Here is an 18,049-nt window from a genome sequence, read left to right as displayed (position 1 = left end):
TAGAATAAGTCCTAAATAATGCATGACAAATGCATTTTTTCCCTTCCGCTTCTGCAATAATCTGCCCTGATAAGGGCTATAAATGTAGAAATATTTAAACCACATTTGAGAGGGTTGGGAAAAACAGTCTAAATGTATTTCCAAGTTTCTATTCAACTCATGAAGACTGAACTAAGAGAAACTGTCCAGAAACTGTGTGTGGGTTTTTTTTTTTAAAATATCACCCTTCCCATCTATAGAAATTCAATTTTTTTTTGTGTGACACTTTCTGCTGCAGCCAAGATATAAATTGCTTTCAGCCTAGTTCAATCTCAGACATCCACTTTTTTTCTGCTTCACTCTATGTTTTTAGTGAACGTATCAAATGGTTACAAACACAAAAGTGTCCAAATAGGCTGGATATCTAGACCTTGAAGTTCAACTGGAAATCTAACATAGTAGTGAATTATTAATGCACTCACCTGTTAACATCTGCCACTCTTAGAGGAGAATAAGTGCAATCTTCCCTTTGTGAGAAAACAAATATACAACATTTGGACTGAAAAGTGAAAGACATTCATTAATTCTCTACTAAAACGATCCCTGACCTGCCACAGCTGAACAACTGCAGAGGCATGTGCTTGTCCTTTTTTTTTTTTTTCAAACAGTGGTTCATTACACTTGAAAATGAGTGAAATGTCAACGAAGTTTGTCCTTACAATTTTCACTGTTTTTGTAAGAAAGATGCATGCATAAAGTTATCTTTGCAAATACATGTTTAACAAATTCAGCTTGCAGCAAATGTGTCATTTGTTTTGGTTCATTATGGTGCCGTCTAACCTACGCTCTGTATGAAAGCCGACTGACTCTGGCAGATCACCTCGGATTTGTGAGGAAATCAATACTACAGCCTGGCTATATGCTGCTGCGTGGGCCTTAACGTTCTGACTAATGGCTCTGGTTATTGAAGACTGTGATTGGCCCAAGTTGTCACTGATGGTGTTGCAATTTAGCGGTTTCCAAATCTCCATCGTCAATACTGTGCTTGACTGTTGTGGTGTGTCTTAGTTAGTCAGTAAAAACAAAAAACAACCCCCCCCCCCCCCCCCCCCCAAAAAAAAAAACAAAAAAACAACAACAACAAAAACTGGGATGCCAGTCAAGGTCTGAGTACAGCTTCCCATTGCACAGTTATGGTGACTGCAAATAGTTAATTAGCTGTCACATCATCTGCATCCAGCTACAGAGTATATCTTTCCATTCCACCTATGACACATAACTCAATTAAGCAGACATGATTTTCAGAGAAGTTTTTATACAGTTCCTAGTGCCATCCTGACTTCTTCATGACGTTAGCTCAAGACTAAAACATGCCCTTCCTTCTAGATAATGAAAAGTATCTCCAGATCAGTCTAGCTAATACAGCCATCTGCTAGCAACTCCTAATGGAGTTGGAGTATGGAGCCTCTCAACAGCTCTTGAGAGGAGTCTCAAGATTTCATATTTACACTCAAGGTTTAATTCAAGGTTTAAGCTTGAATTTGTCACTTCTGTTGTTGCTTTTCCTGAGACAAAGTATTTACTCTCCATTGAACTTTCAAAACAGCGCACACAAAAGTGTAGTTTTATAACTGTCTGTAATCTTTGATTATTGTTGCTAATTCAACAAAATGATTGTTGGCTGTGCAGTTGTCGTTTTTTTTTTGTAAATCTTGTTGGCTTTGGCTCCATGGCAGAATGTTGTGAGAGGCTCTGTTGGGAATCCTCACAGATCCATCCATGTGTGCACATCCCCCCTGATGATATGATTGTTAATTGTTGAAAAAAAACCCTAAGTGTTGTTACTGAGTGCAAGATGTCTCAGTTTAGACACAATAATTGTAGCATATTCCGAGATTCTATTAATGTTTAGACATTAGACGATTGAAGTACAGCATGAAGCTTTTTAATATTTCTGAGCTCATTAAAATTTTACCAGAACAATCTACCAGTTCATTTGTGCTAACAGTTAATTTCTCTTTGTCTTGTAGGATGGAGGTCACAGGATTCCAGCTCCCTGCAGTGATTTGAGGATTAACCACACCCTTGGGAAAGAGAGACAGTGCTTATGTTCACCATAATGGCACCTGTGTGTGCAGCCAAACTAAGGGCTTGGCTCTTCATGCTGTTCATTTGGTTGACACTACATACCAGCATGCTTCAGTTTGCTGCAGCCACGATACAAGGGTACCTTGGAGACACAGATATGACATGCCCGTCTGTATGCAGGTGCGATGAGGACTTTATTTACTGTAATGATCGTGGTCTGAACTCCATTCCATCGCTGCCTCCTTCTGCGTCCGTCCTGTACCTTCAAAACAACCACATAAACAACCCAGGCTTGCCCATATCCTTGGAGCACCATCTTGCTGTCCGTGTGGTCTACCTCTACGATAATGAACTGGATGAATTTCCCATGCACTTGCCACCATCTGTGCGTGAACTCCATTTGCAGGACAACAACATCCGCACTATTCCTCGTACCGCACTGGCTAGGATGCCGTTGTTAGAGAAGCTCCACTTGGATGACAACTCAATTTCTACTGTCTCTATTGAGGACCAAGCCTTTGCTGATAACCCGCGGCTGCGCTTGCTTTTCCTTTCACGCAACCACTTGTCCAGTATCCCCTCAGGCCTGCCTGCTTCTCTGGAAGAACTCCGTCTAGATGACAACCGGATCTCAACTATCCCAACCCATGCCTTCCGAGGCCTGAACTCACTTAGATGTCTTGTCCTGGATGGGAACCTTTTGGCAAACCAGCGCATTGCTGATGACACATTCTCTCGCCTTTCCAACTTGACCGAGTTATCTCTAGTCCGCAACTCCCTCCAGACCCCACCTGTCAACCTACCCAGTGCCCATCTGCAGAGACTGTCTTTACAGGATAATGCCTTGACTCATATGCCACGTGGTTCACTGGATGGCATGCGTAGGCTGCAGAGGCTGGATCTGTCAGGAAATAACCTGACCACACTGCCAAAAGGACTGTTCAAAGATCTAGACAACCTGAGTCAGCTGCTGGTGCGAGGAAATCCTTGGCACTGTGGCTGCAACCTGCGCTGGCTGTATGACTGGCTGCGTGCCCGTGGTAACTCCATCACTGTCAGAGGTCTAACTTGCCATGGGCCTGACAGGGCGAGAGACATGTCTTTGACAGACCTGACAAGTGAGATGGAAGAATGTGAGGTAGTCAGATCAGGGTCCAGAGAAAAAGGGGGCATAGGTGGAGCTGAGAGCTCGACCACCAACACTCCTCCACAGGGTTCTCTCTTCACCCTTCGTTCAAAGCGTCCAGGTTTGGGGTTTCCTGACTCCGGGCTAGACTACACTCTTAGCAGCAGTGGTGTCGGGAAGAGCCTGGCCCTGAACGTGAAGCCTCTGTCACACAATAGCATCCGGGTCACCTGGAGTGTGGCACAGCCCAGCTCTTCCTTTAGGTTAAGCTGGCTTCGACTTGGAACTGGGAACACCATGGGATCAATCACAGAGACCCTCGTCCGGGGTGACCATCGAGAGTATCTGCTTACCTCGTTGCAACCACGTTCTAACTACATCATCTGCATGGTGCCCCTACCTGCCAGTTCAGAAAGCAAAGGGATGATTCCTGGAGATGTTGACTCCGATGAAGCTCTGGTTTGTGCAAAAGCTGAAACGTCAGACATCAGCCCAATGGAGGAGGAGGAAGGTCAAGACTCACGGCAGATGACAACGCTACCCCTGGCAGGGATCATTGGTGGGGCTACTGCCATTGTATCTTTGGCTCTTATTTTTGGTGTCTTTTGTTGGTATGGACATAGGACTGGACATTTGTGCACCCGTGACCACTATACTCGCAGCAGCTCCAGAAAAAGTAAAACCTATGATGATTACATCGAGTCTGGCACAAAAAAGGACAATACCATCCTAGAAATCCGTGGCCCAGGGTTCCAGATGACGCCAATGGCTGCTTGCCAGCCAATGCAGCCAAAACCCTTACGAGAGGATTACATCATTCATACCATATTCCCCTCCAATGGCACTGGCTTGTTTAAAGGTACCAACAATGTTTCTAATGCAGGACATGGCTCCAACCGTGGCTATAGAGAAGGAGGAATCCCAGATATAGACTACTGTTACACATGATGTACTGTACCTGATTCTCTTCACAGTGTTATTGGTAAACTGTATAGATGCACAATATCCCTTCGCATGGACACTGAAGCACCCCTCTGTGCCTTCTTCTTCTGGTCTCCCATTCCAAATGACCTGCTGTTTGCTCAACTGAGAGTAGTATATGTGATGAACTGGAACTGAAACTGTGCAGGAACAGTTCACTGCAGGAAGCAGCAGCCAATGCTCCAGGTGTAAATGCACAGCTGAGTGTTTTCTTCACCATCTTAGTAATGGCCTGTGTATGTTTCCTTTTCTGCTCTTTCCCTGTGACATGTAAGCAAAGAATGTATCCTCTGTGGAAAGGTCAAACTTAGCAAACTTAGCAGGTAGAGTTCCTCTTTCACACACAGGAGCCACACCAGTCAGCTCAAGGACCGGTGAGAAACAGACATTTTTGGTACTCATTTCCTGCTCACCGGTCATACACAGTATGTAGTCTTATCAACTCATTGTTCCAAATGCCTCAACTATATTGATGTGCCCTACCAGCTATCCAAGGAAAGGGCTTTGTAAAGCTGTGAATTGTTCGATTTCAAACAACCCAATAACCACTTGTCTTAAAATAGGCTTGTTATTACCTTATTAAGTAGTTGGCAGGGTGAAGATCTTATAAGGGCTGGTCAGCCTTGGTTATAGCTCTTGAGGTCATTCACCTGAGATCAGTATTGTAGTGCTGCACCGGATAAAATGCAGCACGAGTGTGTAGATAATTTCCTTTGGTACCGACTGGGCTGTGTTTGAAAAATGCTTTGCTATTTTTTATCAGTGGTTTGTTTAGTAATGAAATCCTGCACAGCTCTCTTTATTTATTTATTTTGTTCCCAATGTGATGGTTTTTGTCTCTGCTAAAACAGCTTTTTTTTCTTTTCGCCCCCGTGTTTTTCATTATTGATGAATCCCAGCTTCTGATGAAGACTGTGGCTTTGTTTCTTCTAAACAAGTGCAGAAAATATACCGATGTCTCCTGGTTCATGTTCTGTTAAAACCAGCAGAGTGAATTCTTGATTGTGACTATTCTTAACATTATGTCATTTTTAAAAATTAGACTCCGCCCAAAGACTAAGCATGTCAGCCTGCTGAGACAGTAATGATCAACCTCAGTCCTTCTTTTCCGATGTTGTGCCTGTGTGCGTCGCCTGTGTGCGTCACCTGTGACTTCAGTCGGTGGCTTTTGGTTGTAAAATGTTTCTCCACATTCTTAAAGTTAAGACAGCTTTTGGTTTGTTTTTTTCAAAGCACCCAGACTGAACAAAATACTAATGTGGAGTCTCTTTGGGGAGGCAGACTCTTGCGAGTGAACTTCAAAATTTGAGGGCAAGAACTGTGAGCGCAACTGAGAGTTTAAACCGCAACACTGTTGACCTACACTGTGGGGCGGCGGCCAAGCTGTGTGGGTGGGTGGATGGACAGGTTGGGCTGGCAGCAGGGTGACTCCTTGGCGATGGGAGTTCATTGATGTTTGTTTTAGCAACGTTAAAAGGCCTCCACTCGATCCACCTCGTTTATTACTGAGCAGCACTAAAAATGTAAATGTATTAGCACTTAGCAGGGAACAGGGATAAATGTAACGACAGGCACGGGGAGACGGAGGGTAAAGAAACATCTCCATGCGCTGACGAAGACGCAGGATTGATGGCTCTGGCACAGTGAGATCACCCATGCATAAATCTGTTTGGCATATTAGCTTCTACCCTTGGATTTAATATTGTCCATCAGTTGTTTACCACTGTGTTGCTCTCAAAGGGGACACCAATTGTGCTTCCTTGACTATTGTGTCTGGCAGAGTTTTACACTGTTGTCAGACAATATGTCAGTGGAATGTAATTATTATTTTGCACCCAGAATCACCGGCTTTAAACAAATAACATCTTACTGGCCTGGCTAAATTTTGTTTCGGGGAATGTTGATATAGTGTAATTGCTATTTTATATGTGGGTCTATTTAAGATGCATACTTCCTCATCATTTGTATAAATAAAACAAAACAAAACAAAACATGGCCACAGTCACATAAATATTTTTTCTGATGAAATAATAAAAAGTAATGGTGCCATTACTTTGCGTAAAGAAAAAATGAAAAAAAAAATCATGTGAACCTGAAAAATATGTGGACTTTTCTTTATAAATTCATCTTCAGAGGGGATCAATAAAAGTTTTATAATCTTGTTATTACTGCAACCTATCATTTACCTTATGCCAGGGGAGCCATTGGTGGGGAATAAAATTCTATTTGAGCAAGCTGGCTTTTATGCACGAATTAGACCTACATTTTTCTTGCATTGGATGAGGGCGCCGAGTACTCCTGGGATAATCAGCTACTACCTGAGTTTGAGACACTCGGAGAAAAGAAAAGCAGAGATAAATTGGAGCAGAGAGGAATCAACAAGCTGCTGCCCGCAGTGACTTTATGTTTGCATGCAGCCTGGAACGCCACAACACCGAATGTGCTCAACTCTAAATTAACAACTTCATCAAAACACTTCAGATGAAACAGAGTAATCAGTCTCTGCTGGGCTGACATTTTAGTCCAGTTGAAGGACTTTGAGCATCAGCTGGATGCCCTTCACTTACCTCTGGATTTCATCTGCCTGATCCAGCCTCTTGCTAATTTAGTCGAGAATAACAAAGATGTTGCATTTGCAATACAAATTACTAAGTCAGTCAATTAATGATTAAAAGATAACGACTTTAAAGAGCAACACTGGGGTGAAAAGGAGCCTTTGGTTGAAAGCATATTCAACAATACCCAGGATCACAAGAACCTGTGCCCTTACAGCACGAGGCAGTGGTGCCGTGGTGTACTAGCACACTTTGTTCACTTTCACATCTCTGCAGAAACTTGAGAAAATACACCACTGGACAGCAAAACCTCAGGAGGGATAAGTTGTTCTTAAAGCAAATCGCTAATTAAATTCAACTTTTTTTTACATAGCGCCATATCACAAAAGCAGTTGCCCCAGGGTGCTTTTATTGTAAGGCAAAGACCCTACAGTAGTACTGGGAAAAGCCAGAGTTAGGGGAGGGAGAAAAAAACATACAGTGTCAATCTTCCGTTAAAACAATCCCCACATCCACTCTGTGCTTGTGTGAATGACAGAAAGCACAGTGTTTGCTAGTTCTATTGTTTCAAGCTGCAGACCATGAAAAAACAGTGCACATTTACCTCGTTTGCAGGTAACCAGTCTCCACCGATTGAGTATAAATGGAGAAGCTATTAGCAGCCTTTGTATACCCGCAGTCATGTGGAGTTTGACTCTCAAAAGAAGGCTTATCTCTAATGTCTTTGGTGGACTAACAACACCCCACGAACCTGACATATGCAGATATTCCAAAAGAAGACACCCTCCTTTTGTTACTCTGCTGTCGCAGTTTGGGGATTTGCTTTCTTTGCCTTCTTCTATACTGCTTCAGTTTCTTGCTGACACACATTTGACTGCCACAGAACTGCAGTATGCTGCTATTTGTTAATGTTTATGCCCATGGGAGTGCAGAGGGTCTGCGAGAGATTTAATGAGTGTTTCCACAGATGAACAGAGTGACAGCTGTTGCAAAGCATTGTGAAGAGCAGTATCCTCCAAGCAGAATAACAGAAGTTGATTGGATTCACCTCTCCTTGACATGCTGTTGCTGTGAGTCAACCTAATAAAATGTCATTAATGCTTAAAAATATACGTTTTATTCATACTGCATCTCTTAGATTCTGAATGACACTTTTGAACTTTACTTCTCCAGTTGTCTTTTCCCTTTGGACAGGTATAATTAAAGTAAAGCTTACATGTTTTATTAATCAAAAACAGCTAAATGCATTTGGAACACAAAGCAAGCCTGGTTTTAAAGGGAAACTCTATCAAGTTTTCAATGTCAGTTGGGTTTGGAAATAAGTGAGCCTTACCATACGTCCACCAAGGCTCACAGACTGAAGCTACATTGGCTGCTACTAGAGCAGTCTTGTTTTAAAGACTTATGTCGAGCATTTTAGCTGTCATCGTCATGTTTTTCTAAACCATGCATCTTTTTGCAGCTCCTTGTAAATCACAAGATAGCCAATGATATCCATGGCCCATTAGCTACCACTTGAATTAGCAACTGAGACCAGCTCATTAAACTCATTAGGAGAGGAAAGACTTCAGTACAGCTGGACTTCTACTTGCAAGTAGAGCAGTTTCCCCCTGCTGGCTATTAAAAAGAATGCAGTTTTAAAGCTAGGAATGCAATGCAATGCGTCACAGAAACTCAAGCAGGGGTAATTCTAAGGGTAAGGATTGATTTGGAAACTTGCATATAAAAGAATGCAAGAGAGAGAAAGAGGAGGCCTACTGAGCAAACTGGAGCTCTAACACATTAAGCTGTTTTAGAAATACCTTAACCTTTGCAGGCTTTAAAGGAGAGCCATCACTTCACCTTATATCACCCAGAAAGGCTTTACTGCCAACAGTACAGATGTCTATACTGCTGATCTCGGACTGTGCACTCCTTCTTTTGAACAGCTTTTGTGCTTCTGGAAATGAAAGAGTATCCTATTGTCATGGTCAGCCGGATCACAATTCAAATAACAGTGACCTGAAGGTTGGGCCGTAACCTATTTCTTGGCTCACTTCTAGACGATTTAAGACCAGTCTCTGTAAATCTCATTGTGTTCTTGCAAAAAAATGTGAGGGGAATGAAATATGAGAAATACAATATTGAAAATGAGGCCAAAGGGGGATATGGCAAGGGAATAGTGGAGATAGTGGAAATGTTGGCGCTGGGAGCTGTTGAAGAGTCTCAAAGCAGATGGGCTTGCTTGGTTTCTAATGCAGACGCTTTAATAATGTTTTCACAAGACTTCAAGAGTTAAGAGTTGATCAGTCTGATCATCGTAGATAGGCATTATATAATACTGCGGGATTTTGGAAGGAACGCCTTGTCTAAGCTCCTAAAATCCCGAGGCATGACCTTGTTGATTCGAACAGTGCAGACACAAATTGTACTGATGACTCTGCAGGTGAAACTTTTTCCTAAACTTTTCTAATTTTGTCTTCTTTTTCTTATTAAAAAAAAAAAGTTCTAGACTTCAGTGCGGTGCTGTAGCTACAACTCTTCACTAAAGATGACACCCATATCCAGTCTTTGTCTTCTTTGCCCGTATTCACAAAATATAATCTAACACTAACACCGATGTGGCAGCCAGAAATCACAAACTGTCAACAAAATTCAGCGGTATGACGGTTTGACAGCCAAAATAACAGAGATTTGAAGTGCGTAGATTAAACTTTCCTCATCTTAGAGGCAAGTGATTTAAGTGACTATCAATTGGAGCAACGGACAGAGTTGACTGACAAGGAAGTGGTGTTAAAGACATTTGACAATGTCCACTGTCAGCTACAAATCTCAGCAGAACTCAATATAATAAACAGCTCTCACCCTGTGAGCTGGTGTAGAAATTTTACATAAGAGCAGCAAAGGAAGATGGAACATGTAGTACTACATGCATCAGCAGGGACCTAATTTTGATGGCCCAGAAGGAAGGACCATTGACAAGAATGTCGCAGGAAACCCTACAGTACTAACTCCTGGATTGCCAATTCCCTCTTGACACTGATGGTGCTCCAGCAGCCTTGGTGTCAGCAAACAAACAGACAACTGCAGATTGGGAGCCAGACATAATCCGTGTCCCAGAGGGACGTGGCTGAGCTTGTTAGCTAGGGCTTACTGGTATGAGTGTGGAATGAAGAGGATGTCAGTGCTTTATAGGAATTGCTCTATATCTTCTTGAACCTGTCTTGACTTCAGCTGAGCTCTAATGCTGGTTCATCATTGAAGCTGCATACTTATCCAAAGTTATGTAAAAAAGCACAAAAAAAGAAGGTTTTTGTTGTTGTTTTAAACATCTTACAGCATGCTCTTTTTTGCAGTTACCCTGTGACTTTAATTTATTTAGGTAATAATGCTTTAGATGCTTTATTACTGCACGATGATCTTACAGCAATATTACATTAACTCACTCATGTTGTTCTCATCTGTTTCAAGGTTTCAGAGGCAGTCGCTCAAGATGCTCAAACGTTCTGCATTATTGCCTTGCCTTGCTACTATTAAGCTTGCATTCTTTTTAATTAGCTAATGTGGGAGATAAATGGAGACATAATGTCTGTGCGTAGGTGTGAGAGATTTACTTCAGGAGTGGATTTAAGCGGAGCATTATCAAAGACAAATTTGCTGCTGAGCAAATCTACTGTAGCTAGCATAACATCTGTTTGAAGTGAGCTATTTATTCTGGAGTGGTAGTAATCACTGTGATGTGGCTCAAATTACTGAGGTGCTGCTCCAGAATGGAATAAAATTACATTTTGCCAACCAATTTAGCGTGGCTGTTTCACAATTAGAACAGGAGGATATCACTGACACAGTTGTTCTATATTGAGGTCGATAGTAAATACATTCTATAGCAGCCACTTAATAAAACTAATACAATTACAAAAACGTATATGTGCATACTGAAGAATTTGTGCAACTTGGAGAGATTAAGTTTTTGGCCTTTCTTTATGAAAAACATCCTGCTTAATAGGGACTGGACCTGATGTGGGCAGGTGCAGACAGGCAGTCAGACTATATTTGCCTCAGTGTGTGAGCCAGTGCACTGGATTTTGTTTTAAGTGCACTAATGAAGAAAATCTTTATATTTTTTCAATATTTCTAGGAAACTGGGGTTTTGCTTGTTTTGTTTTTTTGTAGCAAGGATGCTATTGTGTGATTAACTATAGATTAACTATAGAATAGAATTTATTCGATTCCTTTACAGGATGAGCTTTGTTCCCCCCAAAATGACGATTATTTCAAAAATGACACTTAAAACTCAGCAGTCAAAGGTCATTGTTGATGAAATTCAAGGTGAGTAAATGACACTTTCATTGTTTTAGCTTGTTTGATGGCCATTTTAGCATCTATTAGTTTTCAGTAATCTGTAGCATGTTAGCAGCAATACTCTGCTTTAGCAATGTCCCTTTCAGGATCATCAGGTCCAAATGTCAGTCTGTCCAATACGTCGGTTTAATTAAAACCTAAAATATTACAGAATCCTCAGTGGTTCTTTCTGTTCTAACATGCTAAACTAAGGTTGTAAGTAAGGGCTTGTATTGAGTTATGCTATACATCAGCATGCTAGCACTGTACTTATGCATGTTAGCATGCTGTTAGGATTTAGCCCAAAGGTTCCTGGCTGGTGACCACAAACTGGTAATTGTGGTCACGTCACTGTTTAATCTTAATGACAGCTGGGAAAGTGAAATTTTCTTAAAGTTGCAATGTAGCTGAACTGATGCTAACAAGCAGTGAATTTTTGACCTTTCAGACTCACCACCACCATCATCACAGTATAGCATTAGTCTTGTTAAAAGATAGCTGCTTTCCTCTTCTATATGTTCAGTCATTTATTGTTTTTTCATCTCTAATTTCTTTCACATTGTTTTACGTGATTTCTTCACATTGCTTGTTGGCTTCTATAGAATAATTAATTTCTCCGCTAATCTCATTAAGACATGTGACTTAAAATCTGCTTCATTAATGACCAATGAATGCCAGGGATGTAAGCACAGACAAAATTCCACAAAAAGGACATTGTGTAAAATGTAATTAAAAACAAACTATTTTTCAATTTTATAATTTAAATTCTTTTTTATTTATTAGATGACAACTTTAAGAAGCACATTTTCTATTTGATCAATATATATCAAAGAAACCTGTGATGGAACCACGTAATATTCTCTTTTTCAACAACAATCTGTAAATGTCTGGAAACTCAGGAGAGCAGCTTCTGGACATTTCGGAGAGGAATGTTGTGCCATTCCTGTCTGATATAGGACTCTAGCTGCTCAACAGTCTGGGGTCTTCTTATGCCATATTTTTCATTTCATGATGTGATAAAACTTTTCGGTTGGTGAAAAGGTTGTGACTGCAGACATGCCAACCTCTGCCCATTATTCCAGCCCCAGACTCTTCTACTTAGTCTAAGCCGTGCTGTTGTAATAGGTGCAGTATGTGATTTCACATTGTCCTGCTGAAATATGCAAGCACTTGTCTGAAAAAGGCCTAATCTGAATGAGAGTATATATTGCTTGGAAACCTGTATACACCTTTCACACCTTCATGTATCTTTAAACACTGATGGTGCCTTTCCAGCTGCCAGTACCACAGGCACTGATGCACCCCCATACCATCAAAGATGCTGGGTTTTCAGCTGAATGCTGATAACAAGCCAGATGGTCCCTCTCTTCTTTAGTCCAGAGCCGTATGGCTACAGAACAGTTTTCCACTGTGCCACAATCCATTTTAAACGAGCTTTGGCCCAGGGAAGACAACAGCCTTTCTGGATCACATACACATATGGCTTTTTCTTTGCATCACAGAGCTTTAACCTTCATTTGTGGATGGCACTGCGAGCTGTATTCACAGACAGGGATGCAGTGATTTCAGTGACAGAATCATTCCTGTTTTTAAAGCAGTACCACCGGAGGCCTGAAGATTACAGGTGTCCATTATTGATCTTTGGCTCTGTCACTTGTGAATGTAGATTTCTCCATATTCTTTGAATCTTTTGATCATATTATGCACTGTAGATGATGAGATATCAAATTTCACAGTTTTACATTGAGGAACATTATTCTGAATCTCTTCCACAATTTGTAGACACATTTTTTTGCAGTTTGATGAACCCCTGCCTATCTTTACTTCTGGGATGCTCTTTTTATACCCAGTCGTATCACTGACCCCAAAAAAGTTGATTCTGTTCAACTGGATGTAGCGTTTTCAGTGGGAGAAACGTTTCATTGCGCATCCAAGTGACTTCTACAAAAGTGAGTTCAAAAAAGTCACTCTGAAGTTTATTTTCATGAAATAGGGAAATGTCTTATTTTAAACTTTTGATGTGCTTTCTATGTTCTAAGGTGAATTTAAAAATTGGTTTAAGAGATTTGAATTCTGTTTCTATTTAAATTTCACACAGCATCCCAGCTTTATGGGAATTGCTGGACTCCAATTGTACGCCCCTAAAGAGCAGATGGTTTCTCTAAAATCCCCGGTCTGATCCCAGACCAGGACTGGGATATGAGATATTCTGAAGCTGAAAAGGGAGAAAGAGAGATCAAGATGCAGTTACCTCGTGGCTTTTACTGAAGGCCATAGAGGCACATCTGTCATACTGAATGAGTGACTTGTACCTTGGCTGAAACTGGTATTAATAATCTACTATTGTAATAAAGTTGATGTGTCGTGGTGTCTTCTAAGTACCTTAGTATTTGAACTCAAAGGCCATGTGATGCAGTTTGCTCAGTAGCTATCAATAGTTATTTTTCTTGACTTATGACATTCAGCTCATCCCTTAACACTTTTATAGCTCAAATAAAAGGCAAATGTTATTTTGATGCAACACATAGTGTCACACAAACAGGAAGTAACTCTTTTGCTAAATCAAATGTCAGTTTCTACAGTACAGCCTCCCAGTTGCTTTCAGTGTGATGGACATTTCCATGTCAGCCCAGCTCTTAACACCATTCTGTTCCCTTTAACCATCAAAGTCATCATTATACAACCACGTGTAAATATCTACTTTCTTTCTTGCTACATACATTTTCATACACTGAGATATAATTCATGTTTGGCTGTCACATTTATATTTAAAGATACAGCCGTAACAAAGAGTGTAGTGTGGGCTGAAACATTTTGGCAGTGGGTGTTTCTCTGCTGCGGTAAGAAGAAAGTATAATAGCCTCAGGAGCTGAAAAGCTTTATCTGGTTCTGTAGACGGCCTTACCAACATTTAGGAAGGTCCGTCTGTCAGTTTTATCTTTTGGCCATGAGTCAGAGAAACAGTTGTGACAAATTGACAGTGACTACTTACCTTTTTTATCATGAGTTATTATCAATCCATGACACATCCAGGGGAGTGTTCAGTTTTAATTATCTGAGACTTGAGTGGTGCTCTGATATTGTCAACAAAGCCATTCTGATCAAGCACCTCGAAGATGGGCGATACTGACACATCACTTTAATGATTCACCTAATTTTGCTCTGAATGAACATATCCATTATACTCATTAAATCACTGACACCAGCTGTGCAAAAAAAAAAAAAAGAAAAAAAGAAAAACTCTCTCTTCTCAGGTTTGACTCGTATCCATTAGTCTTTATTTTTCTCATCAACAGAAGGTGTGGCTGGTGATTGTTAACTGTGCTTTCATATTGAACGGTTAAGTGCAATTTGATATTGATTACAGTAAGTCACAGATCCCTCATCGGCTCACAGACAGACACTGGTAACATGATGTATTAAAATCATGCAGCACTCTGCTCAACCAGGCAGATGCACAGGCCCGTCTTACGTTTGCCAGTGAACATCTAAATGATTCAGAGTAGGTTTGGGAGAAAGTGCTGTGGCCAGATGAAATCAAAATCGAGCTCTTTGTGAGTATGACCCAAAGAGCATCATCCCCACAGTCTAGCACAGAGGTGGAAACATTATGCTTTGGGACTGTTTTTCTGCCAAGGGTACAGGATGACTTCACCGCATTGAGGTGCCAAAGGACGGACATGGTACTGTGAAATCTTGGATGTACTGTACTTGAAGCCCTTTCCTTCAGCCAGAACACTGAAGATCGGTTGTTGATGGGTCTTCCAGTATAACAATGACACCAAATATACAGCCAAGACCACAAAGAAGTGGCTAAAGAAGAAGCACATTAAGGTCATGAAGTGGTAGCCAGTCTTCAACCTCAGTCTTATAGAAAATCTGTGAAGCTTCAAGCAGCAGCCAGGAAATGTGCTGGATTTAGAGAGTTTCTGTAAAGAGGAGTGGACCAAAATCTGTCCTGAGACGTGTGCAAACCAACATATAAAACATCTCCAGCCTGGGGATCAAATACTTACTTCACTCAATGAAATGCAAATCAATTCATAAATTTTATGTATTGAGTTTTTCAAACGTTTTGGTTGATATTCTGTGTCTCCCTATTAGAACAAAACTACAATAAAACATTAGAGACTATTCATTTCTTTTTAAGAGAGAGAAACTCTTCAGCTGAGGATCAGATAATGAATTCCTTCATTCATTTCCTCCACAGTATGTTTTTGGCACTTCTGTGTTGGCTTCATTTTTCAGGTCTGGAGGTTGATGCTAGGTCATAACATGAATCAAAATCCCGCATTCTCCTCCTATCTCAAAATATGATAAGTGTAACAACAACACTCTGCTTCTTCTCCAAGAATAAACAACATTTGTGGTGCAGGATTTGATAGACTGGGTTCAAACATTCAGCCCAGTGGTGAGCAGAGGATGCTAATAGCAGGTCAAGCACACAAGTTTCCAGAGAATGAGGCAGCACAGCCCTTAGGCAACAGTATAATCAGACATCACTGAGTAATTCTGTCTCAGTAAAAAAGGACGGCCATCTGTCTGTCTCAGTGGAAAAGGAAAAAATGGCTGAACAAAGGATTTCAAAGCCAACTTTTAATGGCGTTCTTCAAAGATATATTCACTACATTTTATGGTGCAAAAAAATCTTTGGAAGAAGTGATGGACTTCTTAACCAGAGTTCTAGCAACATAAGATACTCTTTTCAACTTCAGTCGTCAACAGCTGGATACAGAGATATGATATGTAAGTCATCTGGCCTGGCGTAGGAACTCTGGTCCGTTTTTCTAAGCTTCTGTACACCCTGTGTTCTTTGTGGGCCTCAACTTGTATAACTCCAGTGTGAAAATACTAGAAATCAAGTACCTTACTGTCAATTCTTGCCAGGTAAGTCGCTTGATGTGTCACAGACATCGGTGTGGTGATGAGCTGCCAATTTATCATCATGCCATAATCAGGTCTTTGTGACATTTTGTGACATCCTGCTCAAGGTCTCTAGCATTTCTTGTCCATCACAAGTGCCTCAAGCTTTATCGCATGCTCACCAGGATCTCCCACCGAGGAGTGTCAATTTAATTTACTGTCTCATAAAGCTGAGCCCTTTGAGACTTTAATGGTGATTACAGGCTATTCAGAGAACCAATAACAGCTGAGAGCCGGGATGGGGAGGGTACCTTGGTCCTCTGCACACCTCCACTCCCCTTCAGCCAGGGCACTTAATCTTTACACGCTCTCTGTCTTCACGGCTGAAGCCAAACATCAGCCTTTACTTTGTCAGATCCAGGCTGCTTTCCTTGTGTCTTATCTTGATTTCACAGAGTTTCTCTGTATTTACCTGCAGAGCCAACATCTCTGCTTTTATCTGCTATTTAAAGAGATCTGCATAATGTGGTGCAATATGCCAATGTTGTACTCTGGATTTGCGTAGTGCTGGTGTTCCTTTAATTGGTTGAAGATGAGGTTTTTTTTTCTCCTAAACACTGCTGGTGATGGTGGGGGTAATAATAGTGCTGATGAGAGATTCCTTGGTGAAAAACATTGCTTTTTTAGCTGATACATGGAACTCTGAGGAATTTGCTGCTGCTCAGAGCAGTATAGAGAATGCAGCAGGCATCTGTCAAAAAAGATTACTCCTTGGAAAATGTCTTTTCTCTGTCAGCCTCTGTGTGTTTTCTTCACTGTGAGTGAGTGGGAGAGAATGTCGAGCAGCCAGGCAAAGAAAAAGAAAGAATCACACAATATTAAACCGTCCATTTTTATTTGTTCTTTGCAATGATTTTGCTCAATAAAGTGCTCTATTTGCTAAACTGCATTAAACACATGGGAAGGATTTGTGCAGTCTTAGTATATGCATTACACGCCTGGCCTGAGTCAGTTTTGCAGCAGTGATGTTCTACATTTCCTACTTTCCTCACTCAGCTCAGTGATGAGAACAGTCTAAGTGCTCGGGACCTCTCCGTCTTTTATAAGATTACCGGGTCCAAAATTAAATAGAGGCATGTGCAAAGGTTAAAGGGCCGGGGAAGAGTCAGGCAGGGTTGAAGTAATGTCACTGTCGCTCTGCTGCTTTATTGAGAAGAGCACAGACAGAACCTCCATCCCCTCCCTCCAAACAGCACACACACATTCAAACACATGCATTTCCCTTTATTGATTAGTTTGGGGGGAAAAAAAGGTTTAAGGTCAGCAGGCATATGTCTAAATTTCTTTGTCTCTCACACTCCATTTGTCTCTGTCAGGTTCAATCCTCTCCTTCCCTCATCAGGGGCCCGTGCTTCATCCATATATCTGCGACTCCCCTCCCCCGACCCACTCCCTCACACTCTGCGGTTTCTTTGTGTCCATCTCGTTGCCCTTCACTTGACATACATAAATCAATCAGTCAGTCCAATTTCATTCAGAGCAAAGCCTGATGGATTTGCTTCTGAGCTGCCGTCCTGATAAAGTAACAGTATCCAGAGTGTAATTATGTTCTGAATTAGATGATGTGATTATGTGACCATGGATTCGATTTTGCGTCATTTTCACTAATCACGCGCACACAGAGAAAATACAAGCACATGCAAACAGATACATCGCATTGGGAAATGCAAACATATAGCTCAAACTCAGAAATGGGGTAAACAGGATTGTTTTTATTTTGGATTTGCTGGAATGCTTCAAGAGGAACAAAAACAACGGCGCATTGACACAAAATTGAATTCAATTCAGTAAAGTTAAATTTGCTCAGCCAATAATGTTTGCATTCTTTTTATTCACAAGCTTAAATCTATGTTTTCAAATGGATGGTAGTTTGCAGTGGTTTATATCATCTATTATACAACATATTCATATATTCACATGTACAAACATTTACCTTTAAATATCCTGAATGTCCAACTTCACATCACTGGAAGGATTTCATTTGCATGTCTTTCATAAACAGAGCATGTGGGAAATTGTTTCCTAATGGAAAAGGTTTTACATAAGATTACAGCATTGTGTTGAGTCACCTTTCATT

At 41.0% G+C, this 18,049-nt stretch overlaps 1 protein-coding gene across 1 annotated transcript in view; it reads left to right on the top strand.

Annotated features, from left to right (window-relative positions):
* flrt1a (fibronectin leucine rich transmembrane protein 1a) overlaps positions 1–6,482 on the top strand; it is a 46,637-nt gene extending 40,155 nt beyond the window's left edge. The window contains exon 3 of the mRNA XM_085420214.1: positions 2,010–6,482. Within this exon, the coding sequence (XP_085276340.1) occupies positions 2,087–4,141 (2,055 nt within the window). The 5' untranslated portion in view covers positions 2,010–2,086 and the 3' untranslated portion in view covers positions 4,142–6,482. The remainder of the gene's footprint in view (positions 1–2,009) is intronic.
* Positions 6,483–18,049: the final 11,567 nt, after the last annotated feature.

The sequence above is a fragment of the Rhamphochromis longiceps genome, linkage group LG10, assembly GCF_057381845.1.
Source record: "Rhamphochromis longiceps isolate RC_006_pf linkage group LG10, R_longiceps_female_GT1.1, whole genome shotgun sequence".
NCBI classification, from domain to species: domain Eukaryota; kingdom Metazoa; phylum Chordata; class Actinopteri; order Cichliformes; family Cichlidae; genus Rhamphochromis; species Rhamphochromis longiceps.
Note: the sequence above shows the minus strand (reverse complement) of the source record. Positions and strands in the feature narration are given on the sequence as shown.